Genomic DNA, 23,132 nt, shown 5'->3' on the forward strand with positions numbered 1-23,132 from the left:
ACTCAGTATCATACCAAGGTTTGTTGTATCTGTTTGTCTGTTTTTTGTAAGGAAAAGATTGAGAGTAAGCAGTAGAGAATTTTTCAAAAAAATTTTCAAAGCAAGTGTTGGGATCCTGGATGCTGCTGAAGTCATCAGTATCAATAGAATTCAGTTCATTCAAGTTGGACGAAGTAAACTGGCGATAAAGCGTTTCAATTCTGGTCTGAATTTGCTTTTCTAGAAGGGAGCATTGTACAATCGGCAGATGATCAGAAACACATTCTGCTAAAACAGCGCTGTTAATTTTTTCTTCATATACGTTTGTCCAGATGTGGTCTATTCGCTCATTATTCGCTATTTGATTAAGTTTGCAGATGTTATTGTAATCTTTGATTAGACTGAAAGTACGATAGCCTACTACCTTCTGTACTATTATTGCACCTGGATCTTACTGGATATACTATCTGCATACCTACCTAATTTCACCTTGCAATCAAACAATCACACTACTGCACTAACGTTACTTCAAGATGAACAAGGAAGTCCAAACCCAGATTCTGGCAGCTATCTCATCTCTCCAGGCCAAGCAAGAAGAGCTAATGTCACATGCAACTCTATTGTCTGCCTCTAAAGACCATGGCAACCAGTCCCAGGACATCATTAGGTTCCAGAATGACATTGCTCAAATCTCCTCCAAGATCCAGGAGATTATTAGCAGGCTGGAGACTTGTGAAAAGCAACAGGACGATTTAGAACAATACAGCCGAAGAAACTGTGCGATTCTCCATGGCTGTAGTTCTGTGCCAGAAACTGAATACCATAAGTTCGAAGACTTCGTAGTGAAAACTCTCAACGACAGCCTGAAACCCAACCATCCTATTGTGAACACTGACATTGATATTACTCACAAATTAAAATCAAGATCTCCGAAGAACCCCATCAACATCAAATTCGTCAGAAGATCAACGAAGAATATGGTGTATGGTAGGAAAAAAGAACTCAAAGGCAGCGGATTGTCCATCACCGAGTCCTTGACCCGTAGCAGGCTCAATCTACTCAACGCTGCCAAGGAAGCCTTCGGAAAACAAAAAGTGAGCACAATGAATGGGATTATCTACGCTTACCTAGATAAAAGGCGAGTAATATCTTCTTTAAATGATATCACTACTCTCTCTCGCCCCCTCTACTCCAAGGCTGCTGCCCGTTCAGTGGGACCAACCTCAAGACGTAGCGGTAGCCTATGAGCAGAGGGGAACGATTAACTCATTCCTAATCTCCATTTTTCTTATTTAAATAGGCTAGTGCTGTCTAATCAATGGTTCTCCATTTTTAAACATCTGGAAACCTATATAGCCAGACTAGATATTTGACCTATTTTATTTATTTTTCATTTTTATTTTTTACTTTTATTTTGTTGTGCCACTGCCATGAAAACTAATTTAAAATACCCATGTAGAAATTGCCACAAATCAGTTCGAATCAATCAAAAAGCTCTTTATTGTGACATTTGTTCTTCTTGGATACATTTAAAATGTACCAATATTTCTGGACAACAATATGAAAATCTTGAATCTGAAGCTGATGAAATACCTTGGTGCTGTTTCCTTTGTGAAATAGACTGCATGCCATTCTCTTGTCTCTCTGATTCTGAAATATCTGACTTATTTGTTCCCCTTCATACAGAAAAAGCTGAAGCTCAGGCACTTGCCAAAATTCTTGATCCTGAATACCTCAACAAAATGTTTCTTGAATCAGTCAATACTGATACTGATGAATTCAACAACATTGATATTGTTTTCTTGTACAATTGCTCAAATCAATATATCTGCTCCAGTGATGTCAATGCCCTTAAATTCAACGATAGCCTTAAACTAAGTGGTTTCATGACTCTTTCCATCAATATCAGATCTTTAGCCTCTTTCAAAAACTTCACAAAATTTGAAGCACTAGTTAATTCACTGAATTGTACGCCTCATGTAATTGCTGTAAATGAAACATGGATTGTATCTGGTACAAATGGCCATTTCAATGCAGCTTTTAACAGCTTTTATCTACCTTCCTGAAAATTCCTATTCTATAACTAGGCCATGTTATTAGCTTTCCCCTCCCTTGGTTAAATAGGGAAAATCTATCATGATTAAGCCATTTTATTGGCTTTATTTTTTCTTCAAGAAATAATATAAAAAGCCTATACTTGACTAAATCACTTTTCAGGAAATGCAGGGTAGCTCAGAATGGAGGATTCTTCAATATTAAGTATGGCAGCTCTCTGGGTAATCTAGTCAGTGATGGTAGGCTTGTGCTAGACCATGGGAATATACAGAATGCTAACTTCGGGATTACTAAGAATGGAACATTTGTTGTTGGGTGAGTATACTATTTAAAAAGGTACTTACTGTATATCTCACATTTAAGCCGAATTGAAAATAATAAAAAAATTTGCCAAACTAAGGGGTCATTACATACATAACTCCGTCTCACTAAAATTAGGCTTATTCGCACATAACTCTGATCCCACTCAAACGTAATGACATTATGCTAACTAGATTCCAACAGCTACAACTCGAACCCTGCCAAGTTCTTTTGATAAGAGCAAGCGCACACTCGGAGCAGCACTTGGTCTGTAATTGGTTGTCATACACGAGGGTACAAGGGTCGGCTTATATGCAAATTCCTATAAATTTACTGTTCGGGGGCTGTAGTCGGGAACTCTGGCAGAACATGGTCATCGGTTCTAGAGCCAATTTATATCCCCAGATTTTTAAAATTCAATGTGAGGGCTCGTTAAGTGACCAGAAATTAAATGCGATGATTTAGCTGTTTGGAAAAATTAGGAAAACTTATATTTTATATTTTCCTAAACCCTGTGAATAGCCATGGATAAAAATAATTATCTGCTGAAAAAGTTGGCTGGGAATTTCAAATAAAATTAATCAGCAACTAATCGCAGTAAAATTTTACTAGACTTCGGACCCAACTAGACACTGAGCTAACACTTGGCTCGACTTGCAACATGGGGTTAGAGCAGTAGTTCTCAAACTTTTTAGGCTGTTCCCTTTTTCAGATTTTGTAAAATTTCGCACCCCACCTCAAGAATAACTAGCTAAAAATATTCTACAAAAAAGGCGAAAGTATGTTTTATTCAAAAGCATGTTGAAATTATGTGTAGGCTATATAATAAAGAAATGTAATTATTCAAAATAAGCCAGGCAAGATCAAAGCTAACAATTTGTTTTATTTTTAATTACTTCCACCTCCCTCAAAAATGGCTTTGCTCCCATAGTGGGATGCACCCCACTGTTTATGGACCACTGGTTAAGGGAATACCCACCCATCGTTGTTATTAAGATCAAAACAAATTCTTTGTGCCTTTGTTCAATTTTAACATGTATATTTTTTTAGATACATAACTTCTGAAGATATTGAAAAAATGGATTTCGAGCAACTGATTGGTGGAGCTGTTTGGCTTGTGAGAAATGGTAGGAATTTGCTTATAAAATTTCAAATATCGCAGAAGAGAATAGCCGATAAGAAATCTCTATTATATGACGTACCACGGCCTCTCGTCCGCTTACCAGTCCAAGTTTGTTGTGGAAGAGGCTGCAATCGACCAGCTGTTACACGAACTCTGCTATGACGGCAAGGAGTTCAGCAGCCCCCTCGCATTATCCGCAATTTCTCACAAGTTTTGACTAGCGAATCCGGACAGCGTAATCAGAGGTGCACCTGAGCACCATGCGTCTAGTCGAGTTTATTTGGTCACGCATTTTTTAAAAATCGACTTTTCTTTGCTAATCAGGCTGGAGTCTGAAATAATTCAAACTCAGAACTCAAACTCAAAAAATCATTTGAATTACGGCTCTTTACCCCAGTTGACAAAAATTCCGATTTCAGCTTTTGACTTGAGGAAGATATGAACTTGACTCCAGCTCTGAACTCGGAGAGAACCAAATTATGCTAGAGACTTTTTTATTCGATGGCACTCATGTTGTCTTAGCTTCCTTATCTGAAATATACCTAGTTATGAATATAAAACAAATATTATCATAACTGAAATATATCCAGTTTATTTGTGTTATCTTATCGTTCTTATCTACTTAGCTATATATATGAGTTATATGTTATCTTATATGTTATCCTAGTTATCTAGCTATGGCTATGAGGCATGATTGATCTTATCTTTTCATTTATCCCAGGTTCACCGTATGTAGAAGAATCATTCAAATGTGAAAGTGCTGACGTACAGGAGACTGGTACCCTCAGGTTAGATATTAGGATGGGCAAATTACAGCCCATTTAGGTATTTCATCCGGCCCACTTGCGCCTTCTGAAATTACGACCATAGTTTTTACGAGCCACATATACCTCAAAGTCACCCATCAGAATTAATATCCTGAGACATGAAAATTGTTAACAAAAGCAAAAGCAGGTCTCCCCAAAGTATTCAAACCTCCGAGCCATCTGAGAAATCAGCACAAGCAGCTTTGAGCCTGACAAGCTTTTGGATGCATGGAGTGGGCGATGTCAGACCCTTCAATCAATCTGTCACTTGGTGCAATACATGTCGTTGTACATTAGTTGTTACTCTAGTTTTTTTGTCAATAACCATTTTTCATTTATAGTGTCATATTGCGCTTACAACCTTGTGAGCAAGTCTTATCTAGAACGAGCCCATTCAGGAAAGTAAATCACCACCTTTGCTCTTCTTGAATAGCCCCAGATACATGAGTGGCTGTTGTCATAAATTTTTTTTTCAAATATTACACAGAAATAGTTTTTTAGGCTGGTCTATGAATGATTATACTTTGAAGCAATCTATACCAAGTTATTTCAAAAATAGAAACCGAAAGTGAGAATTAAAAAAATTTCTTGAAGCAGCTTCTTAAAGATTCGTTCTTATTAATTAGGTCGCAATCGTTTCTTTTGATTTTAGAACTTTCATTGATGTTCAATCAGCACGGACAGCGATCGGACACGATGCTTTAGGAAGAGTTGTTTTCGTCAATACTGAAGGTCAAACCAAAGTCAGAGGTCTCAACCTCAACCAATTTGCAAGGTGACTGCGATCTATGCTTTGTTGCTTTGAACAAGCGAAACCCCAAAGCAGTGGATCTCAACCTTTTTGATTGTCAGAGCCGCATCTCAATCTTTTAAAGTTGTAAGGAACCGCAGAAAAAATATCGCAAATTAAAATAACAAGATAGCGATCAGAAAACGCCAACTTATCGATCTGGGTTGTTTATTCTTCTCTTTGACTCAATAGCGACACCATGTGTCCAGTTGTGGGATTCAAATTTTTTGTCAGCCGGTTCTATTACTAAAAGTCATGTTTTTTTCAGTAATGCTAACCGGTTCGCTGATGTCTTGAAATTCTGTGAATTTAATGTACTGAATTTCAGAACAAAAATTCAAACGATTCAACTACCGGAGTTCAGTCTTTCAATTTTTAAGCCCTAGATTAATTTTCAATGAAATTTTTCACTGAAAATGAATAAGTTCTAAAGGATAATGAGAGCCGCAGGAAGAATAGTTGAGAGCCACATGAGACTCTGAGAGCTGAGGTTAATATTTAATGCCTTGAAGTGATTTCCAAACTTTTTCGATGCATTTCTCTCTTTGCTTATTTTGAAACTCTTCATTCCTTCTCAACATAAAAACTCTGCGTTTCCATTTGTTCAATTTTAGCAAATCTTAAGCTAGAATTACTCACAACCCTGTCAACTAACGATACTCTAGAACAGACATGGGCAAAGTACGGCCCGCGGGCCAATTCCGGCCCGTTTGGTAATTTAATCTGACCCGCCTGATGCTGCCACAGCCAAACTCAAATCAAGTTTTGATGTTTCAGCTAAAAATAGCTCAAGGAATTTGTTCAGATTGCAGTAAATTCAGTTTTGGCAAGTCATATTGTTTATCACCTTTGCTTTGTAACACTGTAAATATTGTTCATATATTATATTTTTTTACGTCGCACTTACATGGCCGGCCAGTCTAGGTGGGAAAAAGTTTTGCCCCCTGTTGCAAAATCCGTGCCTACCCCTGCAATAGAAACAAGGGGCCAAAAAATTAGGGCACCTAGAGGGGCGGGTCATGTAAAGGTGGTGTAAAATGTTACATTTAATGAGCAATAATTACAGTGTTACAAAATCAAAAGTAGAAAATAATAGGACTCATGCAAAAACTAAATTTAATCATAGTCTCAACAACTTTCTTGAAGTATTTTTCAGTCAAACGATCACAATTTGAAAACCTCCGTACAGTTGAAATATTTAGTTTAAAAATGTTTGCATAAATATGTATTACTGCAATACTGAATGCGTGAAGATTATTAGTAACCACTTTTTCTTCCAGATTGCTGATCAAAGAATTCCATCTTGTGAATGCAATTAATTTGGATGGAGGCGGTTCTGCAACGCTGGTTCTCAATGGTTCATTGGCGAGTTATCCATCCGATCATTGCAAGAGTGACCCCGAGTGGCGATGCGCTCGAGCGGTTACAACAATTGTCTGCGCTCACGATCCCGATTGTGAAACAGAGTGTGTGCATGGGGAGTGTATCCATGGAAAGTGAGTCTGCACTTGAATATTTTTGCGATTAATTCCATTCCTTAGCTGAATAGTATAGAACTTTCATATTCATGCCAGGGAGAAGAAAGCCAATAAGAAGATTTCTCATCTTCTTACCAGTTTAGTTGAGCCGCCTAGTTGGCCAGCTGTTTCAGATGCATGGACTTGATAGTGGAGGAAGCGGTAACAGTGGCACATAGTGGTAATCGAATCCTCTCGCACATAATTATCCCCACAGGATTATATATCAATGGCTAGTTTGAAACCTTTTGAAATACCATAGCTCCTTACATATATATAATATTGACTAGAGCAGTGGTTGTTGAACTTATTAATAGGCTTTTCCATATTTTTTCAAGTCTTGCACCCCACTTCAAAAATAACTAGCTAATAATAAGCTACAAACAGCAGATAGTAAGGCGAAAGTATGTTTTATTGAAAAAATCTGTTTAAAATAAGAGGATGGAATATAAATATTCAAAATAAGTATAATAATAATAAAAATCCAAATATTTTTATTTCAATTATCATCTCGGCAAAATTGTCTTTAGCCCTCTTGTGGGGTACACCTCGCAGTTGAGAACCACTAGTCTAGGGCTTTGTTGTAAACAAAGACATAAAACTGTTTAATAGAATTTAACTCCTTTTTCAAGATGTTCTTGTTCTGTGAACTACAGAGGCGAGTCATGTGAAAAGTTGTATTGCGGCCACCATAACTGTTCTTCACATGGATCGTGCCAGCCAGGTACTTTTTTACAAACTTTTCTACAGCTTTTTTACAATAACTCAGTGGTGTGGCACATCATGCTAGGAATATGCTCTCCACCTCTGATTAGGCTACATGGGTTTGCAGGTTCGAATCCCATGCGGGGTTAGTTATTTGCGTTCACATGACCCTTGGTCGATTACGGCTTCCTCCACCATGAAGTCCATGTATCTGACAACTAATAACTGGCTAACTAATCTCATACCCGACATTGACTGGTAACCAGACGAGTTGTCGGGGTTCGCCATATGATTAAGTTGTCTTGTCTGCTCCCCCGAGATAAATATATAAATTGTATCCTATACAGCAGGGGTGGGGCAAAATTTTTTGGTGCTCCCGAAGTATGCGAACCAAGATGGCGGACATCGAAACGTAACATGGGGAACAGGTTAGGGTTAGGCGATAATTTTTTTCCAATTTTCCTCATTTTAGTCCTATTATCAGTTCGAAGACTAGCCAAGAGCCTCCCGTAGTATTTATACCTAAAATTATGGCCTAACCCTAACCTAGTACACATATTACATTCCGATGTCCGCCATCTTGGTTCGCATACTTTGGGAGCCCCAATTTTTTAGTATAAGAGCCGCATGCGGCAAGTCAAAAATATGTGAGAGCACTGTTCTAGAGGAAAGAGAATTTAATTAAATTGACTTCAGTTCATCATTTCCCCCTGCATTCTTATCCCAGATGGCTGCGACTGCGCTCATGGGTGGGCAATTATTATTTTTTTTCTGATTTGTGACTCAATGGCCCCACAGGATTGGAATCTGCGAAAGCATGCAGGGTAATCAGGGTGCGGTGGGAAGCGTAATTTTAACACTTAGCGCCGCACTGCCGAGCTTAGCTTGACTCAATTTTAGTATTTTTTATTTCCTGATTTTAGAAGGCTGTGACTGCTCTCCTGGGTGGCATGGTACTGACTGCACCATCCCCTGCGGTCCGACTCACTTTGGAAAGAATTGCTCTCAGGAATGCCGATGTAGAAATAATGGAACTTGCAACAGCGTCACAGGGATCTGCACTTGCCGTCCAGGATTTGGAGGAGCGTTATGTGAAAAAGGTATTTTTAGGCACAAACTGAACCTATGGATCGTTTTAGTATTATTTTGTTGTTATTAGAATTCTTGTTGTATTGAAACAAGCGCTTTTCTCCATTAGTACGGGACCAATTGCTTTGAATTGCGTTGTTAGCTAGCTGTTATTGTATCGCCAGGTAGTAAATTGGACGCAGATATAGGCTTTGCAACACAAAGGGATTGAAATTACTCGAACATATCAGATTAAACTAAATTAAAAATTTTCTTTGTTGGCCTCAATTTGCGCACCCCTGGGGTAGCAATACAGAGCCAGAATGATTCCCGCTTATTCTTAACAGTAAGATCTTTGCACATCATTGGCTGCTCGTATATAGGGCCTCGTGCCTAGCGAACAGAGACATTGTATAAAAAAGGTACAAAATTGATATTTTAAGTGACTGGCTACCTCTAACACCCTTTTTCTATATATTTTTAGGTTGTGAGCTCGGTACCTATGGCAGCAATTGTCAGTATACGTGCCACTGTGCCAATACATGTACGTGTAACCCTGCATCAGGTGTTTGCAGGAATGACACATCTTATAATCTAGAAAAGTATGCTAGCATTAATGGTAAGTTTAGATATTATATTTCGAGTGTTTAAGGCAGGGGAACAATACATTAGATGAGGTGAAATATCTAATATGAGTGTTCTGTGTTTTTATTGTGACATTTCAAGGCCGGAATGGCAAACTGGGAGGATTTATAATAATTTAGGGTACTCCAGAAATATGGAGATGGCAGACCCGGAATGTTGTATGTGTACGTACCAAGTTGGGGTTAGGCCATAATTTCAGGTACAAATACTATGGGAGTCACCTGGCTAGTCACCGAACTTGTAATAGAAGGAAAATTGGAAAAAATATGTCCTAACCCTAATCTGGTATACATACTATGTTCTGGTGTCCGCCATCTTGGTTCACATACTTTGAGAGTACCCAAGTTTGGGAACTGTTTGTGTTAGCCAAGTGAATATCCCTCTGCCCATAGGTTTCAGTCCCTCCACACAACTTGATGTAAAGTAGGCAAACAAAATTAGTTACTGCCATATTCGTACACATACTTCTGGAGCGCCGAATTGATGAAAGAAATTCTTTTTTTTTTTGTAAATTCAGGATCGGAAATATTCAGGGGTCAATGTTGTTCTGTATTCGGGAAACCTTAGACGTTAGTTGGACTTAACTTTGGTTGGTAATAGTTCCACATAATGCACCGTTTTTTATCATCATTCATCATATTGTTTTATGGATACTTAAGGACTTTTTTTTACCCCCATAAATAAGTTGTGAAGTCGATTTATTTTTATTTTTACTACAGCATATACACATACACACACCTACATATTGATACACATACACACACCACATATTTACACACATACACACACCTACATATTGATACACATACACACACCACATATTTACACACATACACACACCTACATATTTATACACATACACACACCACATATTTTCACACATACACACACCTACGTATTGATACACATACACACACCACATATTTACACAAATACACACACCTACATATTGATACACATACACACACCACATATTCACACACATACACACACCTACATATTGATACACATACACACACCACATATTTACACACATACACACACCTACATATTGATACACATACACACACCACATATTTACACACATACACACACCTACATATTTATACACATACACACACCACATATTTTCACACATACACACACCTACATATTGATACACATACACACACCACATATTTACACAAATACACACACCTACATATTGATACACATACACACATAACATATTTACACAAATACACACACCTACATATTGATACACATACACACACCACATATTTACACACATACATACACCTACATATCCATACACATACACACACCACATATTTACACACATACACACACCTACATATCCATACACATACACATACCTACATATTTAAACACTTACATACAATGAAAGTTTATTTATATAATTTGTTGTATTTTCTTATTTTCTACGTTTTGCAATGAACAAGGGTCTGGAAAAGCAGCATTGTGCAACAATGTTCCGACACCCGGTTTCGTTTTTGGGTATGACAGAACTCTGTGTAAGCAGCCACTGAAATGTAAACAGCTCAACTCAACCTCAGGCATCGAAGAATAGCAGTTTCTTTTATGCCAAGACTTTCTGTGCAACGTCTTGTTTGCTGTTAAAAAACTCATAAACACACGATTTCACAGTTGCTCAATGTCTGATCAAAAAGCAACAAAGAAAATCAGAAAAGATTCAGAAAACGAAAGATTTCATGGAATTGTGAGTAATTTGTAGAAATTTGATGCTGTGTACTCTGAACAAGGCCCTGTACAGGCTTTTCGAGTCTGAAAAAACATACAGGGTGTCCATAAAGTCCTTTCACAATTTCAATTTTGGTATTAAGTCAGTTCTCAGTATATCTCAACCAGGTTTTTTGTTTTCCAATCAATATTTTTACTTCATTTAATACGTCTGTGAGGGCCAAAACAATATAAGATTTTATGGACACCCTATATATTCAGCTCCCAAAGAAGGTTCAGAGAACTTTTGACAAATTGTAATACAAAAACTTTGCCATGCTCAAGACTTCTTTGATAGGATGCTATAGAATAGAAATGGCCTAGAGATTTGCCATTTGAGTTTTATTATAATTTTATTTTTATTTTCTGCTATGAAATTCAGGAATCCCGAATTCAACGGCTTTGATAATTTCACCTTTGTTTGAAAATATGGTTTCAGTTTAAAGCTTTCCCAAATCAACAGTTCTGCAACAGCCATTGCATAATTTGAAAATACACTCTGGGCCAACGGTTCCTAACCGAAGCCCCGGTTTCCCCCCTCCCGAAGTGGGCCACACATCAGTTGAAGAGGGCCACAATGCTAAACGCAAAACTGATTTTATCTCCCACTTTACTAAAGGACTCCTCGCTCATCCTATTTGATTGATAAGGTTATTTCACAGGCTGTTTTTGACCAAAGTTACCCTAGCAGACATCTCTCAGCAGACATCTCTCTCGTTTTTGAACGCCCCGATCACTGTTGCCAGAACTCAGATTTCAATTGAGCGATGCGAGAGTTTACGAAAAAGGCATCGATGCAAAATCAGCTGATGCTTTATGCGTTGCCAGATTAATCATAAAAACTGTGAATAATTGCCAAAAAATCACAGTTCTCCCCAAAATATAAGTGTCTCACAAATATATCCGCTTAGTATAAGAAAGACAAGTATAAGTGTTTATAATGGGAAGTAAACACAACGAGTTTGACAAATATTGGATAGGTGGAAGAGATACTTACTATCGTTTAAACCTGTCCCAGTCGTCAATTTTTAATAAAATTGGTAAAAAGACCTACTTTGCCTCCAAAAAGATGTGTCTTACAATCATAACTCTCCATTTATACATAAACAACAGTAGTACATTTAATAAAGTGTTTATACAACGAGTTTCAAAAAGTTTGTATGGGGGGAAGATATTTCTATTCTCGTTTAAACATGACCCGCTTGACAATTTATGATAGAAATGGCAAAAAGACCTCTTTGCTCCAAAAAAAGAGTGTCTTGCAGGTATGGTCCACACATTTACAAAAGACCAGTAGTAGTACATATAATAAAGTGTTAATACTGCGAGTTTGAAAAAGTTTGTATGGGGGGAAAATATTTTTATAATGGCTTAAACATGGCCCCATAATCACTTTTTGATAGAAATGGCAAAATGACCTATTTTGCCCCAAAAAATGAGTGTCTTGCAATTACGGGCCCCTCATTTACACAAGACCAGTAGTAGTACATATAATAAAGTGTTAATACTGCGAGTTTGAAAAAGTTTGTATGGGGGGAAGATATTTTTATTATCGCTTAAACATGGCCCGATAGTCAATTTTTGAAAAAAAACGGCAAAAAGAACTAGTTTTCCCCAAAAAATGAGTGTCTTGCAATTACGGGCCCCTCATTTACACAAGACCAGTAGTAGTACATATAATAAAGTGTTAACACAGCGAGTTTGAAAAAGTTTGTATGGGGGGAAGATATTTTTATTATCGCATAAACATGGCCCGATAGTCAATTTATGAGAAAAAGGGCAAAAAGACCTCTTTTGCCCCAAAAAATGAGTGTCTTGCAGTTATGGGCCCCACATTTACAAAACACCAGTAGTAGTACATATATTAAAGTGTTAATACAGCGAGTTTGAAAAAGTTTGTATGGGGGGAAGATATTTTTATAATCGCCCAAACATGTCCCGGTAGTCAATTTTTGATAAAAAATGGCAAAAAGACCTAGTTTTCCCCAAAAAATGAGTGTCTTGTAATTACGGGCCCCTCATTTACACAAGACCAGTAGTAGTACATATAATAAAGTGTTAACACAGCGAGTTTGAAAAAGTTTGTATGGGGGGAAAATATTTTTATAATGGCCCAAACATGGCCCGATAATCAATTTTTGATAGAAATGGCAAAAAGACCTATTTAGCCCTAAAGAATGAGTGTCTTTCAGTTATGGGCCCCACATTTACACAGGACCAGCAGTAGTACATATAACAATGTGTTAATACAGCGAGTTTGAAAAAGTTTGTATGGGGGGAAGATATTTTTATTATCGCATAAACATGGCCCGATAGTCAATTTATGAGAAAAATGGCAAAAAGACCTCTTTTGCCCCCAAAAATGAGTGTCTTGCAGTTATGGGCCCCACATTTACAAAACACCAGTAGTAGTACATATAATAAAGTGTTAATACAGCAAGTTTGAAAAAGTTTGAATGGGGGGAAGATATTTTTACAATCGGTTAAACATGGCCCGCTAGTCAATTAATGATAGAAATGGTAAAAAAAACTAATTTGTCTCAAAAAATGAGTATCTTACAATTACGAGCCCCTCATTTACACAAGACCAGTAGTAGTACATATAATAAAGTGTTAATACAGCTAGTTTGAAAAATTTGTATGGGGGGGAAAATATTTTTATAATCGCTTAAACATGGCCCGCTAGTCAATTTACGATAGAAATGGCAAAATGACATAGTTCGCCCTTAAAAAAAATGTCTTATAATCAGGGTCCCTCATTTACACTTTGGGTAGTAGACACACTTATTGCATTGGATAATTAGTTGGTCTTAGTAGTAAGCCACCACACCACGTCAAGGTGCCAACTATCGTGATGGTTTTCATCTCAAAACTGGCGACGATCGAGAGAGAAAACCCTTAACTTTGGCATATATTGCAAAAGGTAAAATAGACTGATCATTTGTGTGTCCATGAAGCCGATGGATCTGAAAAATAATTGGAGTTAGGCACATGGTGAATATATAACGAAAAAATTTAGCATCGATTGCACTTCTCGCAATGCCATTCAATTTTGCAATCTTCCAGTGCCTCAGTTGGCACAGGAGTATTGCAACATTCCGGGTGGTACCATTCCAAACATGAAGTGCATTCTATCATAGTCTGATTTTGTATGTAGGGCAGTCGGCAGTTACAAAATATCTGAATATCCATAAATATCGTATCGTATCGGTTTTATTGTGGTTTCGGCCGATATTAAAATTTGGTGAGAATCGTTTAGAACTTATGCCATCATAAATATTTTTTCGCAGATTTATCTCATCGAAAACTATATCCTCTGGTCTAATTCTTTCGCATAAAGCTATGCAAAAACTTATTGCAAATGGTCCGCAAGATGCACCTAACGTTTGTTGCTGGACGGGAGGAAATTCAATCTGTAGTTTGTTTGTTCCTAATGTTGGCCGCATGAGAAGCGAAATAGCATATTTGTCATTTTCTGTGTATTTCAAGTACGAACTATCATAGATTTGAATGGTATTCTGATTGAAAGAAAATATGTTTGACGCAGCTACCCAGTGATTATCATGCACAAACAAAATTTGAATAAACTTTTTGAAAGGAGCGTAGACCTTTGGGCCAGATATTGTGGTATAAAGTGTCGTGCTTTGAAGGCCGTCAGCATTCGGGTACTGCGATGACAAAATCAGCGATGCGGTATTTATAATGTCCGATGTGAACCAATCCCTTCGGAAATTGGTATTGGAGCTCAATATTTCAAAGTCAACGTTGGACATATGTACCAAGTTCCGAAAATCAATTTTGGGTGACCTAAATCGCAATGCCATTGACTGAGAAGACCCCTCACATATTATTTCCGTTTCCAATACATCATTATCAAGCAATTCTATTGGGCAAGAAGCTTTCAGAGGTCTAGACGGTGGCTGTAAATATATACCTTTCGATTTATCATTACCCATATTTCTACATCTTTTACCCCATTTCTCAATTTCTTGGTCAATTTGGTCTCTGTTATCGACTTTCCTTTTTTTGGGACGAACAATCAAATTATCCTGATATTCCCTAATTAGGGAATCATGAAGTTGATCATACACTACAGCGATCTCGTCAAGACGTTTAAACCGCCTGTTGTTGAAACGAGTACGCTTTAGCTCCTGTTGACTTTTCTCCATGATTCCCTGTGTTCGATTATCTTTTGCTAAGTTCTGTTTGTTAGAGACCGATGATTTTGCGTAAAAATGCTTATACTTTTCATAGCCTATTGTTGTACCAAACCTGCCTAAATCACCTACTAGCAAAGCGCCCCATAGACAAATTTTGGGTACATAAAACGTTTTAAATTTGGTCATTACTTCCGGACAATAAAAAGAGTTGAAACCACAAAAACCCGCATCAGTAGCAATTTTTGTAGCTCTAGCAATATCCAGATATAGTAATTCGGTAAAAGGATTACTCTCACTCCAGTCTGCATCTGGTAAAAGTTCACCCGATGCTTCATGATCGAAAACACATTCGGGTGGGGGTGGAATATTTTGTTTTTCGATACGCTTTTTCAAGTACGACCAGCTATTATCAACAAGATTCGAATTCAGGGATATCAATAATATTGTCAAATGATAAATAATTTTACGAAGTTTTTTAATTCCCTTGCAGCAAACAAGCAACCCAAATATATGCATGAATTCCCGCTTTACTTTTGGAACCCTACACGCCAATTGCTTGAAATTTTTCATGGTATGGCTGGTGCATAGGTGAAGAAAGGGTCGGGAAAGCATATCCAAATTTGCACTGCCTTGAATGACCGAATAACAGCGTGATATGTAGGCCTCTAAACTTTCGCGCATGTTTACCTGAATTATCGACTTAATGAGGGCCATACTACCATCACATATAAAAACTTTTGCGGGAAATTGTTTGGTCAATTTGGAAACATCAGAACGGAATTGTGACAAAAAGTTCGAAATATTTGCAATGTTGTGCCGATTCGTAACAAACGTTGCAACAGCAAATGGGGATTTGCCCTTTTGGGGATGGCGAGTAACTATTTCGTAAATGTAATATGGGCTTTGGGCACCAGAAGGCAGTACCCCACCAGTAGCGTCAATATAAATTATGTCATTTTGAGCATTTTGGATGAATATTCTTACAGACTGTTCCGACCACAACATAATACCTGGAGGAACTTGTGAAATTTGCTGCAAGGTTCCACGAATTAATTTATTGTTGCATTTTCTGGCCTGAAATTTTCTCAAACAGTCAAGCGAATTCCATTGATTATCGAAATCTGGGACATTTACCAATCTAGCCTCATATCGCGCCTTTTTTAACACCGCCTGTGACGGAGCATCGTCCCTATTACCAGAATGAAAAACATCGGAGGAGAGAGCACCAATTTTTTTTTAAATACATATTGCGAGGAAGAGAATGAACCAATTTTTCTTTCAATTCCTCCCGCCGTTTACCCTTAAGTTGGATTGATTTAATACCAACGTGATACCTATTTCCCGTATACCTAACATGGAACATGCGAGGGTCCTCTCTATAGGATATTACAGATATTTTACGACTGCAGCCCGAGAAGCCACAATGTCCACTGCAAGCGAAAACGCGTTCAGAAAAGTCTCCCGATTTTACAGTATGCCATCTAAATGCATACGAACAGTATGGGTCACTTTTTTTAATAGCACTTCTAATGACATCGACCCAGTTCGGATTTTTTATTCGCCTCCCAATAATGCATTTAAAAAGATTACTCCAAATTTTTTTATCCATTCGAAATTTAGCTTTATTTTGCGGATTTCCGCATTCCATCATGACAGACGCTTGCACTGGACTTGGAGGTTGATCAGTTTTGTTCGAATTGGAAAATATATTTAAATTTCGACTAACCTCTTTTAAATCTTCTTCAGTGGTTATTGCGTTAGATAATTTAGATGACCTGCTGCAGTCAGTCGGTGTGTTACTTTTTAAAATCAAATTTTTACGCTTAGATTGTTTTGGTGAATCGCCAAATTGTTTACGTTCTTTTTCGTAAATTTCACTGTCTTTTTCGTTTTTAAAATGAGAGTATAAATCGGGCAAATTGTCATCCGACATGGTGTCGCTGAATGCCGGTACTTCAGGATGGTCGAAAATATCAATTGTTCCGTCGGTTGACGGAAGCGTTTTTACTACCTCTGAGGGTTGAACCGAAAATACTAAACTTTGACTTTTAATTTTTTCTGCATTTTTGTTCCAAAATTTTTTTAATTTTCGGATGGCATTTTTCAAAGCACTTTTTGCAAACTTCTTGTTCCAAATTACATTGGCTAATCTCACCCAGTCGTTGCCACAATCTGGATTGAATGAACCCAGTTCGTCAATTCCCGAAATAAATGACTCAATCGAAATTTCAAAGCAACAGAACACACCTCCCGACTGCTTGCATTCTAAGAGTGAGTATTCAAGACGGCTAAAATCTGTAATGGCCTGACTTGGCCGATTAAAATTAAGACATTCAATATTGGTTGGTTTATCACTATGCAATGATACTTTGTCAGAAATAGATTTGGGAAGAACAGTGCAAATCGGGTAACTAGAGAGGGCAGAAGTCGGAAACTCAGTATTTTGTCGAAAAGATCGACGGCGAAAGGATGACATTGCAATGTTCTGTGAAGAGTTAGCGTCGATACGAGTTGCATGTGACACACTATTGTGAGACTGCACAGGTACCAAGACTTTATGTGGCACACTGTCTTCAAGCCCACGCGAAGGCACATCACCATTGCATGGACTCAAAGTATGTGCGGGTAAAGAAACAGGAGACAATGATCTCGCAATCGTGTCTGTAGCACGCCCTTTTAGTCCACGCAGAAGCACATCAGCATAAGATGGACTTAAAGTATGTGCGGGTGGAGGCGAAGGATTAGCAGTAAGGCAATTAATGCTCCTAATATAACAGCGTTTCCCAAACTGTGTTCCGCGTTCATTAAGTTGTTGCCCAAAATCGCGTCACCGTCGGCCTAAAGTGGACTAACTGAGTTAGGGTAAACAATATAAACAATAAAAGCACGTGCTTAGGGCACTAAGCAAAGAGGGGCAACAGTATTTAATATAGTTTATCGGTGTTTATTAAAATATTACGAGTTCACCAGACGATTCAAACTTCAAAATGTTTGCTTATTTTTCGTCTTCTCTTCAAGTATCATATTAACCTTCTAAATTAAAAAGAAACACTGAAACTTATTTACTGGACACGAAATGGGCCAATGAGTCGTTTTCTTAAATTGTTGTTGTTTTTTCTTTCTAGTATTCTCCTTGTTGCTGCATATTTGTTTTAAAAAAAAATTTTGCCCTTCAACAATTGGACCAATGAACTATTTACACTATGTGACGCGGCGATCAAGTGGTCAGTGAAGTCGGGAGTTTTTTAATAAGATACACCAGAGTGGTCCAAACTCTGTCATGCTGATACATTCTGTGCGGCTCACACAACAATTTTAGCGTATATTTGTATCTAATGGAGGAACTTTCTTGAGTTTTTTTTAGCTATTACAAATGGGGTTGGGATCCCGAGATTCAAACCCTTTTTCTATCGCTTTTTGCCCCTTTTCAAGTATTGGACTAATGAACAATTCCGCGATCGCATTTCAACGATCCAGTGGTCAGCGAAGTCGGGAGTTTTTCAATGAGGTAGACCAGGGTGGTCCAAAGCCGTCATGCTGATACATTCCGTGCGGCCATCCGAACAATTTTTGCGTATATTTGTATCTGATAGCAGTATATTTCTATCATTAATTGACTAGCGGGCCATGTTTAAACGATAATTAAAGTATCTTCCCCCCATACAAACTTTTTCAAACTCGCTGTATTAACACTTTATTATATGTACTACTACTGGTCTTGTGTAAATTAGGGGCCCGTAATTGCAAGACACTCATTTTTTGGGGCAAAGTAGGTCTTTTTGCCATTTTTTATCAAAAATTGACTATCGGGCCATGTTTATACGATTATAAAAATATCTTCCCCCCATACAAACTTTTTCAAACTCGCTGTATTAACACTTTATTATATGTACTACTACTGGTCTTGTGTAAATTAGGGGCCCGTAATTGCAAGACACTCATTTTTTGGGGCAAAGTAGGTCTTTTTGCCATTTTTTATCAAAAATTGACTATCGGGCCATGTTTATACGATTATAAAAATATCTTCCCCCCATACAAACTTTTTCAAACTCGCTGTATTAACACTTTATTATATGTACTACTACTGGTGTTTTGTAAATGTGGGGCCCGTAATACAAGACACTCATTTTTTGGGGCAAAATAGGTCTTTTTGCCATTTCTATCAAAAATTGACTATCGGGCCATGTTTGGGCGATTATAAAAATATTATCCCCCCATACAAACTTTTTCAAACTCGCTGTATTAGCACTTTATTATATGTACTACTACTGGTCTTGTGTAAATGAGGGGCCCATAACTGCAAGACACTCATTTTTTGGGGCAAAAGAGGTCTTTTTGCCATTTTTCTTATAAATTGACTATCGGACCATATTTATGCGATAATAAAAATATCTTCCCCTCATACAAACTTTTTCAAACTCGCTGTATTAACACTTTAATATATGTACTACTACTGGTGTTTTGTAAATGTGGAGCCCATAACTGCAAGACACTCATTTTTGGGGGCAAAAGTAGGTCTTTTTGCCCTTTTTTTATCAAAAATTTACTATCGGGCCATGTTTATACGATTATAAAAATATTATCCCCCCATACAAACTTTTTCAAACTCGCTGTATTAACACTTTATTATATGTACTACTACTGGTCTTGTGTAAATGAAGGGCCCATAACTGCAAGACACTCATTTTTTGGGGCAAAATAGGTCATTTTGCCATTTCTATCAAAAAGTGATTATCGGGCCATGTTTAAGCCATTATAAAAATATTTTCTCCCCATACAAACTTTTTCAAACTCGCTGTATTAACACTTTATTATATGTACTACTACTGGTGTTTTGTAAATGTGGGGCCCGTAATTGCAAGACACTCATTTTTTGGAGCAAAAGAGGTCTTTTTGCCATTTCTATCATAAATTGTCAAGCGGGTCATGTTTAAACGAGAATAAAAATATCTTCCCCCCATACAAACTTTTCGAAACTCGTTGTATAAACACTTTATTAAATGTACTACTACTGTTTATGTATAAATGGAAAGGGTCATGATTGTAAGACACATCTTTTTGGGGCAAAGTAGGTCTTTTTACCAATTTTATCAAAAATTGACGACTGGGACAGGTTTAAACGATAATAAGTAACTCTTCCACCTATCCAATCTTTGTCAAACTCGTTGTGTTTACTTCCCATTATAAGCACTTATACTTATATTTCTTATACTAAGCGGATATATTTGTGAGACACTTATATTTGGGGGAGAACTGTGATTTTTCGGCAATTATTCACAGTTTTTATGGTTAATCTGGCAACACATAAAGCATCAGCTGATTTTGCATCGATGCCTTTTTCGTAAACTCTCGCATCGCTCAATTGAAATCTGAGTTCTGGCAACAGTGATCGGCGCGTTCAAAAACGAGAGAGATGTCTGCTGAGAGATGTCTGCTAGGGTAACTTTGGTCTGTTTTTGCTTGGTTGAGCATAAATCAATTGAACATAATGAGATTTGAAATCTACCAATCAAAATAACACTCTAAACACCACTGGAATTATGGGTGCGAAAAGCCTCTGGGAGGGGGGGGGGGAGGGGGGGTCACGAGCCATAAAAGGTTGGGAACCACTGCTCTAGGCCATTTCTATGACATGCTGAATTGAATTGCACAAGGTAACTAAAATGTCTTCAAGGCTTAGAAGAGGAGTCAATAAGACGACTTAATAATATGGCAAAACCATGGTCTTTTGTGCAATTACCAGTCCATGTCAGATATGGGATTAGTCTGTTATTTGCTTCAGATACAAGAAATTTTCATCCACAACTCTCATTTGCTCTTCATTCCAATATTTTGTTTCATTTTTCATTTAAAACCTCTTTTTTGATTTCTTGAATGCAATTTTTGCCATCTCTTCGTATTTTCTACTAAGATTTAAATTATTTATTTAATGAAGCTGAAACGTTAAAATTATTTAGATATTCAAATTTTTTTTTTATTGTTCAGCCACTGGATGGCGATCATGTGTACAACAGTTGGAGCTCTTGTATTGAGTCTCGCTTTCAACGTTTATTTATTATTACTAAAATCTGGCTGTACTGGAGGCTACGATCACCATGACAATCACAAGAAAGCAAAAAATGTTCCATTGGATAGCATCCCTCTCGATCAAGAAGAAGATACTGAGGCGGATGCAAATTTTATACCACTACAAGGCATCTCTCTCAGTAATCATCAAACTACTGAAGCAGATGCCAATAAAATTGCATTAAAAGGCATCCGTTCCAGTCCTAAGCGCAAAACTAAGCCTTTTTCAATGGGAAATAACAGAATTAAAACCAAGAGGAAATCGAAAATGCCTTCATTAAAAAATTTAGTTCAAACTTTCAAGAACAAGCAGTCGCATTCGAAAGAAGGTTACACGCCTTTGAATAATCCTAATAACGATGAAAGTAACTTGGAATTTGAAGAGACTTCTTTATTATAATAGTGGGTGTCGTAAAAAAAATTCTGTGCAATAGAGGTGCTAGAGCAGGGGTGGGCAACATACGGCCCGCGGGCCGGTCCCGGGATTTTGAACGGCCCGCTGACTGCATCCAACCACACTCTGTTATGTGGTCCGACGCATCATTCATGAAAGTTGCCGATCGCTCTACTCTCACCGCACTGTCAGTGCGAGCTGGTGAAATAGACAATTGCCTTAGTGAACAAACAATATAAGGTCAAAGAAGAGCGTTGTAAACATTCCCCACTACTGGTATCAGTTATATTTATATTCTGAATATAAATTGATTTCAGAAATTAGATTTTCTATTAAGTTTTATTAACCATGGAATATCCCAAGAAACAAAGTAAACAGAGCGTCGACCATTTACCAAAGATTGGATGACGAAGTATATTTTGTAATAATTCGGCTCAACGACAACTTCATTTTCCCACATCTGGCCCGTCGATGAGAAGTTGCTCATCCCTATGCTAGAGGGTGGTGTAATTGTTCAGCTCTAGGAGACTGCAATGTGGGTTAGACTAGACTAGAGTGGAACCCCTGTCATCATTTATCTAAGATATGAAGGGAACCAAAGCTATTGAGCAGCTCCAGAAGTATGTATACCAATAGGGAGGTAACTAGTTTTGTTTGTCTACTTCACATCAAGTTGTGTAAAAGTAAAGAGACCTATGGACATGGAGTATATTCTATTGACTAACACAGACAGTCCTCGATTCTTAATAGAACTAAAATAAGGTAAACTGGAATAAAATTATGGCCTAACCCTAACATGGTACACATACTACGGGAGTACCCAAGGATCTGATATCAAATTGAAAAAATTTCTGATGCGATCGTCTATATCAGTGATTCCTTAGAGCTGTGCATGTAACAAAATCATCGGATGTTTGGCAGAATCTTTCATGAGTAACCATACACAAATCAAATTGGAATTTTATTGAAAATTCTGGCTGCTAGATATGCTTTGATGAATCATTGTATACTTGTCTCAGATTTGGCAGAATTTTGTGTAAGCTGCCATACACGATTTGAATTGAAATTTACATTGAAAATTCTGGCTGCTACGTATGCTTCCATGATCATAAAATGTTATACGTCGCTAAACTTCTTCATCATTATGCAATTGTTTGTTTATTTATTATATTTCATCATTGCAATATTGCATTCTCATTAAATAATATAGTGCATTGGTTTTCAACTTCTTTGGTGGATCCCAAATAAAACATTTTCGGGGCTCAATAAACCCCGGTGCAATTGTTTATTGGTCTTGTACAAAAACAAACATTTGATTGATAAAAAGGAAATTGTATAAACTATAAATGGTTACAAAAGCAAACCTTCCGGTAATACTGGCAAAAAAATGATCAATTATATGTTGCCAGTTTACTAATGATTGCAAATCTAATAGGCATATATATATAGTAATAATATAGACCAGTGGTTCCAAATCGTTTTTGTGTGTGACCTTGTTGCCGATCAGTCGGTCACGAGCTATTTTGAAGATTTTAGTAGGTCGTGGTAGAAAACAGGTTTGCCACCCCTGCTCTATCCCATTAGTTTACGAATCTTTTTGGGGCGCGAATCCCTAAGAAACATTCCAGAGAATTAGGAACCCCTTTTGCAATGCTTGCTTGTAAGACTAAAAAGAATTGTATAAACTATAGATATATATAAATGCAAACGTAATACTGATAAAAAAAAGCGTCATAGGTTGTGGAACCTGGGTTAAAGAAGCA

The 23,132-nt window shown here is 37.4% G+C and overlaps 2 protein-coding genes across 2 annotated transcripts in view; both read left to right on the forward strand.

Annotated features, from left to right (window-relative positions):
• LOC120335200 (N-acetylglucosamine-1-phosphodiester alpha-N-acetylglucosaminidase-like) overlaps window positions 1–22,657 on the forward strand; it is a 220,740-nt gene extending 198,083 nt beyond the window's left edge. The window contains exon 14 of the transcript XR_013476623.1: window positions 21,610–22,657. The gene's annotated coding sequence lies outside the window, so the exon portion shown is untranslated. The remainder of the gene's footprint in view (window positions 1–21,609) is intronic.
• LOC144427681 (uncharacterized) lies at window positions 513–22,657 on the forward strand. Its single transcript, XM_078116629.1, has 12 exons — window positions 513–966; window positions 1,666–1,783; window positions 2,197–2,349; window positions 3,385–3,461; window positions 4,179–4,245; window positions 4,916–5,038; window positions 6,334–6,549; window positions 7,203–7,294; window positions 8,199–8,375; window positions 8,828–8,962; window positions 10,657–10,729; window positions 20,895–22,657. Exons 1-12 carry the CDS (start codon window positions 513–515, stop codon window positions 21,373–21,375), a joined length of 2,166 nt encoding a protein of 721 aa, XP_077972755.1. The 3' UTR covers window positions 21,376–22,657.
• Window positions 22,658–23,132: the final 475 nt, after the last annotated feature.

This window comes from Styela clava, chromosome 1, assembly GCF_964204865.1.
Source record: "Styela clava chromosome 1, kaStyClav1.hap1.2, whole genome shotgun sequence".
Classification (NCBI taxonomy): Eukaryota; Metazoa; Chordata; class Ascidiacea; order Stolidobranchia; family Styelidae; genus Styela; species Styela clava.